Source organism: Saccostrea echinata, unplaced genomic scaffold, assembly GCF_033153115.1.
Source record: "Saccostrea echinata isolate AGI-Se365-2 ecotype Australia unplaced genomic scaffold, CSIRO_AGI_Sech_v1 ptg000029l, whole genome shotgun sequence".
NCBI classification, from domain to species: Eukaryota; Metazoa; Mollusca; class Bivalvia; order Ostreida; family Ostreidae; genus Saccostrea; species Saccostrea echinata.
In genome coordinates, this window is record NW_026889778.1 from 846,567 (window position 1) to 865,091 (window position 18,525).

The following is an 18,525-nucleotide window of genomic DNA, read 5'->3' on the forward strand; positions in this document are numbered from 1 at the left end:
CAAGGATACTTTGTGGCAAGTTTGGTTGAATTTGGCCCAGTGGTTCTTGAGAAGAAGTCGAAAATGTGAAAAGTTTAGAGACGGACGGACAGACGGACGACGGGCAAAATGTGATGAGATAAGCTCACTTGAGCCTTTGGCTCAGGTGAGCTAATAAATGGATGTTTATTGTTGGTGAACAAAATTACATTCGGATGTGTAAAATCCGGGCCTACCTTTAAAGGAATCTTGACATTTTACAGTGTCTTACCTTTGTTAGTCCACACGGAGAAGATTGATCCTTCTTGATTATCTTTCTCTTTACTGACAACATCTTCAAACCTCTTAGTCATGTCCAATACAAGGATGAAGAAGGCCTTTGGTGTTACGTAAATTTGGTGACAAGCATAATACGCTAACTGGCCAGCAAAATCCAGCATGCTTACCGTTGGTAACTTCTCCTTATCAGACAAGATTTTCTGAAAAATTTCATCTTTCACCAAAGCTGGAGCTTCTGAGGAGAGAAGACTGGCCATTACCTCTACTGTAGTCTCTTCTTCTGTGCCCTCAGTTGGTGAACTAGACATTTCCACATTCTCTTCTTTCTTTTCTTCTCGGCTATAAACTACTTCAGTGATTTTATCAGTACTTCCTAGTTCCAAATTGTCTTCTTTCCCATTTGTATCGGAGCTGTCAACTGCATTGTTCGGGTCTGGTTTCAAATCTGCAGCGTTTATCCTGATAAATGTCTTCAATGGTGAGTCATCATCAGTCACTGTAAAAAAGGAATGTTGTTATTTGGTAAATGTTTTCATTTTAATCACATCATAGAGTAATTATATATGTCTATTTTATCACAATTGAGGATTGACAACAAACATTCTACTGATCGCATTATATCTTATGTCTGTATATATGTGTTCATTATTTAAACAATAAAATTCTTTATTTTATGACGATGATTGAATAATTTCCAGCTTTCTGGTTGGCTGCTCCAGATCAAACATTGTAAAAACTAGAAATATGTCCATAGGACATGAACAGTCTTCACGAAACTAAATGGTCCAAAGACCGACGCAGTCATACACAGTCAAAATACATTTAAACTGTCTTGCGTGCATTAATTTTATTAATATATTAAATAAAAAGATTAAGCATGCGTTGGTGTATCGTACTATTATACATAAGAGGGACATAATACGGTATATATACTAACCTTGGACGTAACAACCGATAACAAGAGGCCCATGGGCCACATCGCTCACCTGAGCACATTGGCTAGGAAAGCACAAATCAGTTCAGTATTGAAAAGATTTCGGGGTGGGGTTGGAGGGGGGGGGGCTTGAATTTTAAACTTCCTTCCATGTCAATTTAACATATGGCTTTGTTGTACTTAAAAAGATTTTTAAAAATTTTCCAATTTATTCCTTTGTAAAAATTTGATCCCCCATTGTGGCTCCTCCCTCCTCCCTATCCCAGGGGTCATGATTTGAACAAACTTGAATCTACACTATCTGAGGATGCTTCCATATCAATATGACTAAACAAGGTTTTTCTGTTCTTGAGAAGAAATATTTTTCTATATGTTCTTACGTAAAACTTTCGATCCCTCACTGGGCCTCACCCTACCCCCACAAGGGCAGATCCAGGGCCATTGCGCCCCCCATTTGATTTTTTTAATGTAGAACTTATATGTCCATTATCCTAAAATCAAGGAAAAAACATCTCTTCTTCATAAGAATTCGTCAGCTTCCCAGACCCCCACCAAGGTCTTGCTCTAGACCCACTGGGGGCTTCAATGCAATGCAGCCCCACACCCACTGCCTCTACTGTTCCCCCCACCCCTCCCCCAGTTACGAAATTCTTGGAGCCACCACTGCCCCGGGGGTAATCATTTGAAGAAATAAAATTGAATTTACACTACCTGAGGATGTTTCCATATCAAAATGACTAAACATGATTTTCAGTTCTTGAGAAGAAGATATTTTCCTATATGTTCCTATGTAAAATTTTCAATCCCCCATTGGGCCCCACCCTACCCCCAGGCTTCATCATTTGAACAAAATTGAATTTACACTACCTGAGGATGCTTCCATATCAAAATGACTTATCATGGCTTTGCAGTTCTTCAGAAGAAGAAATTTTCCTATATATTTCTATGTAAAACTTTGATCCTCCATTTGGCCCCACCCTTACCCCGGGGTCATGATTTGAAAAAAATTGAATCTACACTACCCGAGGATGCTTTCATATAAATATAACTCATCATGGCTTTGCTGTTCTTGAAAAGAAGATTTTTAAAGGTTTTTCCTATATATTTCTATATAAAACTTTGATCCTCCATTGTGGCCCCGCCCTTCCCCGGGGGGTCATGATTTGAACAAACTTGAATCTTCACTACCTGAGGATGCTTTCATATAAATATGACCAATCATGGCTGTGCTGTTCTTGAGAAGAAGATTTTTAAAGGTTTTTCCTATATATTGCTATGTAAAATATTGATCCTCCATTGTGGCCCCGCCCTTCCCCCAAAGGTCATGATTTGAACAAACCTGAATCTACACTACCTGAGGATGCTTCCATATAAGTATGACTCATCATGGCTTTGCTTTTCTTGAGAAGATGATTTTTAAAGGTTTTTCCCATATATTTCTTTGTAAAAATTTGATCCTCCATTGTGGCCCCGCCCTACCCCCCGGGGTCATGATTTGAACAAACTTGAATCTACACTACCTGAGGATGCTTCCACATGAGTTTCATCTTTCCTGGCTCTGTTGTTCTTGAGAAGAAGATTTTTAAAACATGCTATTAATTTTTCACTAATTCTTTATTATCTCCCCTTGAAAGAGGGCGTGGCCCTTCATTTGAACAAACTTGAATCCCCTTCACCCAAGGATACTTTCTGGCAAGCTTGGTTGATATTGACCCAGTGGTTCTTGAGAAGAAGTCGAAAATGTGAAAAGTTTACAGACGGACGGACAGACAGACAGACAGACAGACTACAGACAAAATGTGATCAGAAAAGCTCACTTGAGCCTTCGGCTCAGGTGAGCTAAAAAGGGAACTAACTAGTAACTATTAACTAGTAGGTAAAATACGCGAATATCCTATGAACTTACTGAAACATGACAAAGGCCGAAAAATAGCGGCTTTTCTAAAGTTGCCATGTATTAATTTATAATTATGTATTCATTTTTTAAATAAAGAGGGCCAGTAAAATTTTTGTTGGGCCAGTAAAGTTAGAAAGTTCACTGGTCCTACTGGCCAGTAAGTTTGAAAAGATTTGATGAAAACTTCATGAATGCCCCTCCCTGGGTTCATTAGTAAAACAACATAAACATTTGTATTAGTGTATGAAGTTTGATGAAAATATCTTGAATAGTTTCTTTAAAACTGAGTTTAATACACAATGATGGTAAAACCAAATCATTTTGGAGGTCAAGGTAAAAAAAATGGACAGTGTTGATAAATTTTCACCAAATAATGTATCAGTGCATAAGCTTACATAAAAAAAAGAATATTTGGAAAAAGTTTCCTTAAAATTGAGCTAAACACAATTTGAGAAAAAGTGACATCAAGGTCAAAAGGAAAGGTCACGGTCAAAAAACGTTGATGCACTTGAATAGTTCTACATATGTATCAGCATGTGAAGTTTGATGGAATATCTTGATTTGTTTCTTTGAAACTAAGCTAAATAAGAGGCCCATGGGCCACATCACTCACCTGAGCACATTGGCGAGGAAAAAAAGCAAAAATCAGTTCAGTATTGAAAAGTTTACGAGGGGGTGGGGGGGGGGGGGGGGGGGGTTGAATCTCAAACTACCTGATGATGCTTTCATATCCATATAACAAATGGCTTTGCTGTTCTTGAGCACAAGATTTTTTTCCCATATATTCCTTTGTAAAATATTGATCCCCCATTGTGGCCCCACCCTACACACTACCGAAGGGTGCCTCCATACCAAATTGACTAATCATGGCTTTTCTGTTCTTGAAAAAAAGATTTTTTCCGAAATATTACTCTGTAAACTTTGATCACCCATTGTGGCCCCACCCTACCCCCATGGGGTCATGATTTGAACAAACTTGAATCTACACTACCTGGGGATCCTTCCAGATAAATATGACCAATCATGGCTTTGCTGATCTTGAGAAGAAGATTTTTTTCTATATACTCTCTCTCTCTCTCTCTCTCTCTCTCTCTCTCTCTCTCTCTCTCTCTATATATATATATATATATATATATGAGCCCCAATTGTTGCCCCATCTATCCCCGGAAAGGGGGGGGTCATGACTTAAACATGAATCTACACAACCTGAGGATGCTTCCATATAAATATGACCAATCATGGCTTTGCTGTTCTTAAGGAGATTTTTAAAGATTTTTTCCTATATATTTCTATGTAAAAATTTGATCCCCCATTGTGGCCCCACCCTACCCCCGGGGGTCATGATTTGAACAAATTTGAATCTACACTACCTGAGGATCTTTCCACATAAGTTTCATATTTCATGGCCCAGTGGTTCTTGAGAAGAAGATTTTTAAATGATGCCATAATTTTTTTTACTAATTCCTAATTATCTCCCCTTGAAAGAGGGCGTGGCCCTTCATTTGAACAAACTTGAATCCCCATTATCCAAGGATACTTTGTGGCAAGTTTGGTTGAATTTGGCCCAGTGGTTCTTGAGAAGAAGTCGAAAATGTGAAAAGTTAAGAGACGGACAGACAGACGGACGGACGGACAGACGGACGACGGACAAAATGTGATCAGAAAAGCTCACTTGAGCCTTAGGCTCAGTTGAGCTAAAAATTTGAAAGTGAGGTCAAGGTAAATTGAAGGCCAAAGGTCAAAAACATTGATGAAATTGAATAACACTCATCAATATATAAGCATATTAAGTTTGACAAGAGGCCCACGGGCCACAACATTCACCTGAGTCAATATGGCCCTGCTGTTTTTTGTCAGCAGATCTCTTCTCCTATATATTCGTATCTAAAGCTTTGGTTGCCTTTTCTAGGCATACCCTTAGCCTACCCCCAGGTGCCATGTTTTGAATGCAATTGAATCTAAACTTTCTGAGGACGCTTCTATCTTCAAATAACTAATCATGGCTTTGCTGTTCTTAAAAACGGAATTTTAAAGATGTCTGCCACACTACCCTGGGGAAGGGGGGGGGGGGGGGTCATTCATGATTTGAACAAACTTGAATCTACACTACCTGAGGATGCTTCAGTATCAATATGACTAATCATGGCTTTGTTGTTCTAAAACAGAAGATTTTTAAAAATATGTTCTTTTGTAAATCTTTGATCACCCATTATGGCCCCACCCTACTACTGGAGAATGCTTAGAACAAACCTGAATCTAAAATACTTCGGAATGCTTCCATATCACTATGACTAATCATGGTTTACCTGTTCCTGAAAAGATTTTTAAAGAATTTTCCTATATATTCCTATGTAAAACTTTGATCCCCCATTGTGGCCCCACCCTACCCCGGGGGTCATGATTTGAACAAACTTGAATCTACACTACCTGAGGATGATTCCATATCAATATGATTAATCGTGGCTTTGTTGTTCTTGAGAAGAGGATTTTTAAAGATGTTTCCTATATATTCCTTTGTAAAATTTTGATCCCCCATTGTGGCCCCACCCTACCTCCGGGGGTCATGATTTGAACAAACTTGCATCTACACTACCTAAGAATGATTCCATTTCAATATGACCAATTGTGGCCTTATTGTTCTTGAGAAGAAATTTTTTAAAGAATTTTCCAATATATTCCTATGTAAAACTTTGATCCCCCATTGTGGTCCCACCCTAACCCAAGGGGTCATAATTTGAACAAACTTGAATCTACACTACCTCAGGATGATTCCATATCAATATGACTAATTGTGGCTTTGTTGTTCTTGAGAAGAAGATTTTTAAAGATTTTTTTTCTATATATTCCTACGTAAAAATTTGATCCCCCATTGTGACCCAACCCTACACCCGGGGATCATGATTTAAACAAATTTGAATCTACACTATGTAATGAAGATTTCACCTAAGTTTCAACTTTTCCTGCCCAAAGGTTCTTGAGAAGAAGATTTTTAAAAGATGACACCAAATTTTCACTAATTCTTAATTATCTCCCCTTGAAAGAGGGCGTGGCCCTTCATTTGAACAAACATGAACCCCCTTCACCCAAGGATGCTTTGTGGCAAGTTTGGTTGAATTTGGCCCAGTGGTTCTGGAGAAGAAATCGAAAATGTGAAAAGTTTACAGACGGAAGGACGGACAGCTAGACAGACGGACGACGGACAAAATGTGATCAGAAAAGCTCACTTGAGCTTTCAGCTCGGGTGAGCTAATAAAAAATATCTTGAATACCTTCCCTGAAATTTAGCCAAACACAAATTTGATGTCAAGCTCACCTGAGCCAAAAAATCAAGTGGGCATCTCTATTGGAAAAGTGGCCTGCTTCTGTCATTTATCCTATGAATATGTATCAGAAATTATTTTTACCTTCTAAAACTTCATCTTTAACAATGAAGAGATGTTGATGGACTTCCAGTCCCCTGGTGGACTCTGTAACTTCGCTGACATTTTGACGTTTCCCTCTTAATCGCTTCAGCAGTGTTGTTATTCCCGTGGATGACTTTGTAGCTTCACTGATATTTTGACGTTGTCGTCTTAATCGCTTCAGCAGTGTTGTTTTTCCAGCCTCAGCACATCCAACAAGTATTCCTCTGGCATGGGAAACAGTTGTCTTCTCCTTCCTCAGAAACTTCTTCAACTCATCAACTTCGTTTATATCATCACTGTTTGGAGCTAAACAAAATTAAAAATGTTAATATTCTGTTAGTTTCAAATTTTATCTCTCTAATTCGGTTCCAAAATATTATCTGGTTATTTTTGTTGCTTAGTACCCCATCATGCTCATGGGCTAAGAACAAGGTATGAAATTAAACAGTCATTTCAATTTCATTAAACATTCATTTCAATTTCATTTTAACTTGATGGTGAAATGATGTAGAGTTATAGAAAATAGATCTGATCATTCATAATCATTTTTGGTATTTCAATATACATGTATTTGTTTCTTTTGTAAAAAAATAAGAAATTCCTGTGTGTAGTCTACAAATATCATGAATTATAAAGGAAAAACTATTTTTGTAGCAGAAAAATAGTTATTAAATATTTTTTTACTTATGAAATAAGAAATTTAACTAGGCGTCATCTAACCAGCCTTCAGAAATTTTAAAAACAATAAACAATTGTCCAAGAACATAAAAAAATTAAAACAACAAGAGGCCCATGGGCCACATCGCTCACCTGAGCACATTGGCTAGGGAAAAAAGCAAAAATCATTTCAGCATTGAAAAGTTTACCAGTGTGGGGGGGGGGGGGGGGTGGGGGGGTTGAATTTTAAAATACCTGGTGATGCTTTCATATCAATATAACAAATGGCTTTGCTGTTCTTGAGGAAAAGATTTTTTCCCATATATTCATTTGTAAAAATTTGATCCCCCACTGTGGCCCCACCCTACCCCCGGGGGCCTCATTGAAAAAATTTCATTCTACACTACCCCAGGATGCCTTCATATCAATTTGACTAATCATTGCTTTTCTGTTCTTGAGAAAAAGAGTTTTTCCTATATATTCCTCTGTAATCTTTGATCACCCATTGTGGCCCCACCCTACCTCCATGGGGTCATGATTTGAACAAACTTAAATCTACACTACCTGAGGATGCTTCCATATAAATAGGACCAATCATGGCTTTGCTGTTCTTAAGAAGAAGATTTTTTCAAGATATTTTCCTATATATTTCTATGTAAAACTTTGATCCCCCATTGTTGTCCCACCCTACCCCAGGGGGTCATGATTTGAACAAACTTGAATCTACACTACCTGAGGATGCTTCCATATAAATATGACCAAACATGGTTTTGCTGTTCTTAAGAAGAAGATTTTTAAAATATTTTCCTATATATATTTCTATTTAAAACTTTGTTCCCTCATTGTGGCCCAACCCTACCCCCAGGGGTCATAATTTGAACAAATTTGAACCTACACTACCTGAGGATGCTTCCATATAAATATGACCAATCATGGCCTTACTGTTCTTAAGAGGAAGATTTTTATAGTTTTTTCTATATGCTCTTATGAAAAACTTATCCCCCATTGTGGCCCCACCCTACCTCCAGGGGCCCTCATTTGAACAAATTTCATTCTACACTACCTGAGGATGCTTCCATATATCAATATGACTAATCATAGCTTTTGTGTTCTTGAGTAAATGATTTTTTTCCTATATATTCCTCTGTAAACTTTGGTCACCCATTGTGGCCCCGCCCTACCTCCGGGGTCATGATTTGAACAAACTTGAATCTACACTACCTGAGAATCCTTCCATATAAAAATGACCAATCATGGCTTTGCTGATCTTGAGAAGAAGATTTTTAAAGTTTTTTCTATATACTCTTATGAAAAACTTTGATGCCCCATTGTGGCCCCATCCTATCCCCAAAGGTGGGGGGGGGGGGATTCATGATTTCAACAAACTTGAATCTACACTGCCTGAGGATGCTTCCATATAAATATGACCAATCATGGCTTTGCTTTCATAAGAAGAAGATTTTTAAAGATATTTTCCTATATATCTAAATGACCGTTCACGGTAGCTTAGTCAGTAGAGCACTCGCTCCGTGATTGGGAGGTCGTGAGTTCGAATCTCGGCCGCGACAGACCTAAGTCGATAAAAAATACTGTGGAATCATTTAAATTCGTGGGGGTCAATGTTCGTGGGCAAGCAATATTTTATTGTTTCGTTGGGATGTAATTTCGTGGGCAGCTCGTTTATTTGGTCGATTTAATTAATCAGTATGTTGACCAAAAAAAATGTTCGTGGGGATGTATATTCGTGGATAAGGGTGACCCACGAAATCCACGAGCATTGATCCCCCACGAACAATGATGATTCCACAGTAGGTAGCAACTGTTCCTTCGCCATGCGCTCGGCACTTTGGAGTGAAAGTTGCGGGTCTTTCGGATGAGACCTTAAAAACCGAGGCCCCGTGTCACGGCAGGCGTTGGCACGATAAAGATCCCTCACTGCTCAATGGTCCTGAGTGCCGAGTAAAGGTCAAAATTGAAGCCCTTCACCGGTATATGGTGACGTCTCTATGTGAGTGAAAAATTCTCGAATGGGACGTAAAACAACATACAATCAATCAATCATATATATCTAAATGTAAAACTTTGATCCCCCATTGTTGCCCCACCCTACCCACAGAGGTCATGATTTGAAGAAACTTGAATCTACACTACCTGAGGATGCTTCCATATAAATATGACAAAATCATGGCTTTACTGTTCTTAAGAAGAAGATTTTTAAACATATTTTTGTATATATTTTTATGTAAAACTTTGATCCCCCATTGTGGCCCCACCCTACCCCCGGGGGTCATGATTTGAACAAACTTGAATCACACTCCCTGAAGATGCTTCCACATAAATTTCATCCTTCCTGGCCCAGTGGTTCTTGAGAAGAAGATTTATAATGATGCCATTATTTTTTCACTTATTCCTAATTATCTCCCCTTGAAAGAGGCGTGGCCCTTCATTTGAACAAACTTGAATCTCCTTCACCCTAGGATACTTTGTGGCAAGTTTGGTTGAATTTGGCCTAGTGGTTCTTGAGAAGAAGTTGAAAATGTGAAAATTTTACAGACAAACGGACGGACAGACGGACGACGGACAAAATGTGATCAGAAAAGCTCACTTCAGCCTTCGGCTCAGGTGAGCTAAAAAGTTGACACGAAGAAAGGTGAGGAGAGAAAACATTGATTTATGTCATATTTTTGCCCCCCCCCCCCCCCCCAGATCACTTTTATGGTCGACGTAGCACGATACAATGGAAATATTCAATTTCAATGAACATGAGCCAACACAAAATTGTACACCTTATTTTCCAAGATTTTAAAAGCTAAATTGAAAATTAATTTTCATTTGGTTCTTGAGGAGGGTTTTTTTTTTTACTTCTTTACATAATAAATACAGAACAAAAAGGTTTGGTGCGTTAAAAAAGTACTGAAAGAAAATGTTTAAGTAGCATGATATAGTGAGGCACCCCCTCCCCAACCCCAACCCCCCCCCTTTCCCCAGAAAAAAAGTATGTGGAGGGTAGAGGGGTATAACTATATACTTCTGACTTTGGTTTCACTTTTAATCTGCAAAAATTCCATGTAATATACATGTAAAATGTCAACCCAGTACACAGTGTAGATTTACTGAACACCTGCTACAGAAATACACAACATTCTAAGACAGAGCTGTGTTAATATCAATGGTGGCTATATATCTAACTATCAACTTGTACAAATTGTTTGTAGTCAATGTGATGGAATTTTGCTCGAATGGAGTATTTAAAGAACTGCATATCAACTATTGATAAGAACTAGGGCAATTCCCCACCAACCCCCCAATTTCCACCCCCTCGCCCCTGCCCCCACCCCCCATTTTACAACCATTTTATCCATTTCCTGATATTTGTAGTGATCTGTAAAGTTAACCTGCAAACCACCCATTGTATTCATTACCTGACTTTAACAGAGGAATATAAAATCATGTCAACCCAAACAGAAGACAGAATCAATGAGAGTTATTGTACAAATCTTTGACAGTCAAGGAACTGAACACTTTATACTACGTTATACATGATGTAGGACAGAATCTATGTCAGGTCTTATCTGTACAAAATCTGGAGTAGTTTGTTAAAGACAACAAAGTTAACATCTAAAACTAAGTACATATTAAATAATACTAACTAAATCTTAAGTATATTTTCTGAAAATTATATCGTTATTAATTACAACTTATAAATTAATATCCTCATCTTAAAAACATTTCTTGTGAATTAATGAAACAAGTTGTAATTCAATTAACCATGTAATGTAATTACACTTCAAACTATCAGTATGATTATTCCTTAATGTCTTGTAATTACACATAAAACATAACTATAATATATTGTACACACTAGACATTGTACAACAAAACATATAATTATACTTATGTATGACTTACCGGTCAGATTATCCCCTCCATTGATAAGACTGTATATGTACACTGTGTTGTTATACCCAGATCCGACCCAGAGCAGGTTAGTGTTGTCATCATAACTCAGGCCCCATGGTTTGTATCTCCCGTGTTCTGATGTCTCTATCAATGACAGGAATTGTCCGTCTTTATCAATTATCTGTACTGATCGGGTGTTAGCATCACACACCAGGATGTGTGACAGCGCGTCAGTGCAGATTCCCCAAGGTGATAGTTCTGATCCTGATGGAGGTCCTGTGTAGGAGAAGCGATGGTTACCTACATGATCTGTCACCACTACACCAGACCACGCATCAAGGTAAGACTCAATATAGTCAGACACAATAACATCTCCATTGCGGTTCTCTGTGATGTAGAGAGGTTGTCTATATAGTCCCTGACCTTTGTTGTTGTACTGTATGGTCTGTATGTGTTCTCCTGTGTTATTGTAACGGTTTACCTTGCCTGTATTACCTCTATACATCCCGACCAGCAGGTCTCCAGTGGAGGGGGAGCTGTAGACACACTGTGGATACCATGGTGCTGTGTACTTTATTAATGTAGACTTTACTCTGTTCTCTGTAGACAGTTTGTTGATGTTTAACTCCCTGTCTATATAAATTAAATCACCGTCCCTAGTCACTGTGTGTACTCCAGTATAATCACTATCTATACCTGTCAGATGATGTAGTTTATCACCTGCTGTGTTTGTCAAGATGAGATTGTTATCATCATCACTGATCCAGACCCGGTCTGATGTTAGACGGGAAATATGACGACCACTTCTAACACCTGTCAATGTGACAGATTTCTGTAACACTAATCTATACATCATTGACAGCAAACATTTATTTCATCTTTATCCTGTGGTTTCAGAATCCCGTGTTGATTTCCTCAGTCAGGGAGATTTCTCTGTAAATAACAACATTGTGTTATAATTATCTACATCAATAACAGGGCTCTCTTTATAAAATACTCATATAAAAATGTTTGCGTTTTAAGAAACTGAGGAATTGAATAGAATTAAGTCCCAGATAAAAATAAATACCTTTACACAGGGTGCTGAATGTTTACAATGTCTCAATGAGTAGCAGCCTCCAAGTGTTCACAAACAAACCTGTCTAATAGATAAATATTTACAAATTAAAATCATATCAATTATGAAATAATGGAAATACTTAAACTTTATAATTTACAAAAGAATAGGCTAATCGTGATAATACTGCTTTCTTACAAGTACTAATTCATAAGTTATAACATTAAACAATGTTAGATAGAGATATTCCACTATAACACTCTATAGATAGGTATGATTACAGTGTGTCATAAGTTATAACATTAAAACAGTGTTAGATAGAGATGTTCTACTATAGCACTCTATAGATAGGTATGATTACAGTGTGTCATAAGTTATAACATTAAAACAGTGTTAGATAGAGATGTTCTACTATAACACTCTATAGATAGGTATGATAACAGTGTGTCATAAGTTATAACATTAAACAGTGTTAGATAGAGATGTTCCACTATAACACTCTATAGATAGGTATGATTACAGTTATAACATTAAAACAGTGTAAGATAGAAATGTTCTACTATAACACTCCATAGATAGGTATGATTACAGTGTGTCATAAGTTATAACAGTAAACAGTGTAAGATAGAGATGTTCTACTATAACACTCTATATATTGATGATTACAGTGTGTTTTCACACAGTTATAAAAACTAATAAAGTAACAGAGAAATGTACATGTATACCACACTGATTTCTTGTATCTGGTAATTTTTCATCTCGTGTCTGTGTTCTGGGTAAAGAAAACAAAGAAAATTATCATATATCACGTCTATAAAAAAAAGTTTATACTTATTTATCTTATTTTATTCAATCATGACAAAATTGTGTATATTTTTTGAAATAACAATTCAAATCTTTATAGCTTTAATCTTGATCCATTGTTTGCTTTACCTTGATTGTTTCTAGATATTCTTACACAAGAGACCCATAGGCCACAACGCTCACCTGAGTAACTTTGGCCCTGCTGTTCTTCACCAGATTTTCTCCCATGTAATACTTACTGTGGCCCCACCCTACTGCCGGGGGGTCATGATTTGAACAATTTAGAATCTACACTGCCTTACGAAGCTTCAGTTTCAGCTTTTCTGGCCCAGTGGTTCTTGAGAAGAAGATTTTTAAAGATTTTTCCTATATATTTCAATGTAAAAATTTGATTCCCTATTGTGGCCCCATCCTACCTCTGGGGGCCATGTTTTGAACCAGAAGTCTCTGATGAGACTCTAGTTCTACTGGTCTGTACATATAACAAAGGAAAAGTAGCACTTGGATTTGAAACTTTTCAACACGCAGCAATAAATAGAATAATGTATCTTAAAGTAGTCTACTTGAAATCAGACTAAAACATTAGGAGAAGTAGCATTTTAAAGGAATTTCACAGAAATTTATATTTTTAGTAACCATGGCAACATCTATCGTCGAAATAAAAAACCGATGCACTAAATTATGTATCTTGGTGTAGTCAACTTTTTGCCAAGTTATTTTAATATCAGAACAAAACTGAAGGAGGAATAGCCTTTTAAAGAAATTTCACAGAAATTTCTATTTGTAGTAACCATGACAATGCCGTTCATCGAAATCAAAAACCGATGCACTAAATTATGTATCTTAGTGTAGTCTATTTGTGTGCCAAGTTATATTGAAATCAGACCAAAACTGAAGGAGGAGTACAGTGGCTGCAACGTTATTGTTTACAACTTACACGAACGATCACGTTACACGAACGACACCGCACGATAAAATCTGTTACACGAACGATCCTTCACGGACACGATTCTACACGTTACACGATCTTACACGATTGTAACGCAAACGCACGATTCTTCACTCAAAATAGTTCAAATTCTTTAGGAATGGATATTTTCAAAACGAAATAAGGCATGATACTTATTTTAGATTTCAAATAATTATTAATATCATTTCATCGACTTTGAAAAATGGGAAAAAAATAGAAATGGGTAGTTCTGGAACTAAACACATGTAAGACTTATTAATTATTTTAGATTACAAATAATTATTTACGTAATCCTCAGACTTGAGAAAACGGTTTTTTTTCTTTCTATCAGAAGATGTACATGTAGGTAGACCGTGAGTTTTGATTGAATTGGATTTCATAATATGCAGAAAGGGATAAGTTTGAAGAAAAAGGCATGAAAATGAATTAAATTATAAGTTATATCCATGTTTCCATTTGTGAATCTCTAAAATCAACAATTATTTTACAAATCATTTATTTGCAGAAATTATAAAAAAATAATTAAAAGTAAGGTCCAAAGATAAACACTGATAAACGAAATCCCGACAATCATGTCGAGTACATACATGTACATTCGCCGACTTAATATTTATGTAAGCATTGAGAATTGTTTATCTATTTATTTGTAAACATATCTATTTTTGATCTATTGATTTTAATAATATCTTAACCATAATTAACACCAGAAAAAAAAATCCTTAAACCTCTAAGGACGGTTTACCACAAAAAATCACGCTATTTGACGAGAATTCAATATTGTACGACTTACTTTATTGCTTATTTCCAAGCGATAATTAGTTCGTTCTCTTTTCAATTATGTAAATCGGGGTATGTCTTTTTACCACAAGGAACCACAAGGAACCACAAGGAATGACAAGGAACCACAAGGATACCACAAGGATACCACAAGGACACACCAATGACATCTTATTTAATCTTAATGAATCTAAATATGGTCTATATGCATTTTTAAGTCACCTGAGTCACACAGGTGACTTATGTCTATCTGTTATTGTCCAACGTTGTGCATCCTGTCCATCCGTTTCATAATGTTTTGAGCCATTTCAGCTTCTTTTCTGGAACAGCTTATCCAATTTCAACCAATTTTGGCACAAAGCATAAAGGGGAGCAAAAGGGGATCTTAAAATCTCTTACCCCTGGGGCCTGAGGGTGGGGCCTAAACCATTAAACTTAATTCAAATTTCAATCTTGAAAATCTTCTTCCTTACTACTGGGCATCAAGCAGTCAAAATACTGGCCTGATTTTAAAATGCATTTAGCCTTCTATAAAAATTGTAAAATTCATATTCAAAGGATAAAGGACTCTGTAGGTAGAGTAGGTGACATAGGTCAGTCCTATTATTAAAATTTTTACAAGCCTCACTAAGGGAAGTTATTTCCCTTTATCATTCAGAGTGGAGAGGGTTTATATAGACAAGGAATGCTGCTTATTCCATTTTTGTTTTTGTAACATAATAAAATATGTTCATATCAACCTTAATAATGATTTAATCACTGATTATTATGACAAATATGGATGAACGTATGATAAATGGAATTATTATTATAATTTTACAGGGTTGTTGCTGATGATAGAACCAGACTAACTATTTCATTAGTCTCTGATCATTTTATTCCTTTATGTTTTGGGAAACTTAGCTATCTCTTTATTTTGTTTTTTTATATATATATATGGATATATAAGTACATAGTTGGCCATTCCATGGATCTTTAACAGAGTTGGATTATACTCTAAAAGTCTTGTATTATAGGAAACCATTAATCTTATGACACAAGAGGCCTTGTCATGTGTTATATATACCATTAACATTTTTAATGTACTTTTCTTTTAATTTTGAAAAAAAAATAAAACAATGAGAATATCCTAAAGTAGCATATACTTGGATAATTCTCATATCTTTGAAACTAGAACTGTAATAAGTATTTTAAGAGTAAAAAATTATATAATTGTAAATTGTGTATTGAAATACACAAATAAAAGATACCACCAAGAACTGAAAGGACAATCTGAAATAGATTTAAGGGAAGATTTTATATTTACCACTTTAGATCTTTAGATCTAAATTTATAAATAAATTAAATTAGAGATGTACTCATATATGTAATACCCATGAGTTCATACCACTTTTTTGGTTATTTAAAAAGAAAACAAAAAGATAATTTCTTATAATTACAGTAATAATAATAAGAAGAAAAAGAATAATTGTAAACTGTAGTGTGAATTTTTTATGTAGAATTATTAGACAAGACAATCAAAGGATTCTACATTTTAATTTTTACAGTTACTTTCCATTTTGTGAAATAATTATTATATTCATTTGGTAATTTCTAAACTAATTTAAATAAATCTTATACTTATTAGTAATACACATTCTTATTTTTGTATCTCAAAAAATAAAATAAGTTGAAGAAATTTTACTAAAATAAAATTGAGTTAAAAGCTCAGATGTTACCTGTCATGATTCATTTATTACACAAAAAAGGGGGGGGGGAGAAATACTCAACTTCCAAAATTTAAGAGATTTTTTTTTAAAGAAAAAATTTTAAAAGAAAGAGGTACAAAAAACTTTTGATTGTGCTTTGTTCTTGCAGTTGAGAAAAAAATTCTAGCAATGATTAAGAAAATGCCCTGTTTAAGAGCTACCTGAAATTAACAAAGGTAAAATATTGTTTACCTCCTATAAACATGGCAGTGCTAAAGGTAGGTGTCATATAGGTGAACACTGCACACCAGTAATGGCTCAACATGTTGTGTTCTCCATACCCAAGGGAGATATCCCTGTTCAAGAGCTACCCCTAATATACAAGGGTTGTCTACCCCCAATATACAGGTACATGGTATTATTACAGGTGAACATTCTGACCACTAATGGGTCAACCCATTGTGTTCTACAGATGCAGGGGAGGTAGCCCTTTCCCAAATTGAGTCTTAACTTAAAAGTACCCCAAAAATTAAGAAAACACCCCTCTGCCGATTGTGAAACATAGGAAAGGGTATGTGTAACTAGGAATCATCTTCCTCACTTCGTTTGAAAATTTCACTGAAAACACGTTGAAAAAAAATTGTCAGAAGCTTTCAGCCAGAATGGTTCAGCAGAAGAAGAGTTGCAGATTTCCCTGTGGTGACTGTTATGAAGATTGCAAGTCCCATAGTGTCCTTTGTGAGGTAATTTTATAAATTTAAATAATTTTTTGAGCCAGTTACTGAAATATTTACAAATATCTTAGTTTAGAACAAATTATGGAAAACATTAATTGGATACATTTTATAAAAAAAGAATACGCTATCAATTTATATTTTATATTGCTTTACTACGGTGTTTCCTAGCTACTGTAATCTTGTTGAATATCCTGCAAGGCCAAAATAACCAAAAAAAAAAATGGTTTGTTCGGAAATGTCTACCTTCTTCTTTGACCCCTTCCGAAAAAAAAAAAACCTATTGACCTAAAAAAAAAAATTTAAAATATTTTATAACTTTTTAGCCTGTTACCACATGCAACATCAAAACACTAATGTAATATAATAGTGTCAGATCTATAAGCAGAATCGGGGTTCTTTGTTGTTGGAAGATATTATTAATTTTAAAGAAGAAAATAAGTTTTTAAAATTCACTGTTAAGATTTTTATCAACAATTTAAAGTTTAAATTAATTTTGATTTTTTAATTTCCTTTTTCCTTTGTCTGAAAATCACACAGATTTTCGGGTAATTTTTTCAGGCAATGCCAAACAAACAATTTTCTAAGGATGGCCTATTTTGAAAATTTTTATCCCGTTTTACATTTGATATAAAATGTGTAAATTCTATTTACACATTAAAAATTATTATATATTGTCTCTATCAAAGTTCAGTGTAATAATTAAAACATTTCTACTTTAAATTTCATAAGAAATTATATCAACTAAATTTAATTTTATGTAACCAAAGTGCCAATACTGCATGCTGATGTAAATTGTGTCATTATCTGGTAAAGTTATTTAAATCACAGGTATGTTTTTTGTTATTGAAGAGTATCTAGTGTCTGTCTGTATGTCTGCATGTTTACTTGTCATATCATAAGTCATAACTTGACGTGTACATTTAAATTTGTTCAGGACATTATGTGTGGAAAAGGGGGGAGGGGGAGTAACACATATGGGATCAAGTTTTGAAAGTTTGACTTAGAGATTCATTAAGAAAAATCTCAAGAACAGTTAGGATTCAAGGAGATAAATTATGGTATCTTACTAAAAATTTGATTAATTTTTTTATATAAATAAATAAATTTTCATATACCGGTACTTAAATATTGGTGAATAGCACTCCAATAATATACATTTTGTAAACTTTGTAACTATATATTTTTGAAAAAAAAAAATACATTCGATTATTCTTTACTTCTATTTAGAACCACCATACTGAGTCATTCTACCAGCAGATAGAATCTTTGCAATTTTTCACAGTTAAATAACCTATATGATTAAGATAAAAAAAAATGTTTCAGTGTTCAAATGATTACTTAAAGCTATGTCACACAACAAACACTGTATTTCTGTTACAAAATAGAATAGATTTTGAATCATCCTTTAATTATTTTTTTTTTAAGAAAGGGAATACAAAATA

General features: G+C 35.3%; 1 protein-coding gene across 1 annotated transcript in view; it reads right to left on the bottom strand.

The window, feature by feature from the left end:
- Positions 1-18,525, bottom strand: part of LOC133195444 (uncharacterized) — a 319,912-nt gene that overhangs the window by 42,221 nt on the left and 259,166 nt on the right. The window contains exons 6-7 of the mRNA XM_061331287.1: positions 6,494-6,799; positions 251-754 (exon numbers count right to left, since the gene is read on the bottom strand). Of these exons, the coding sequence (XP_061187271.1) occupies positions 251-754; positions 6,494-6,799 (810 nt within the window). The remainder of the gene's footprint in view (positions 1-250; positions 755-6,493; positions 6,800-18,525) is intronic.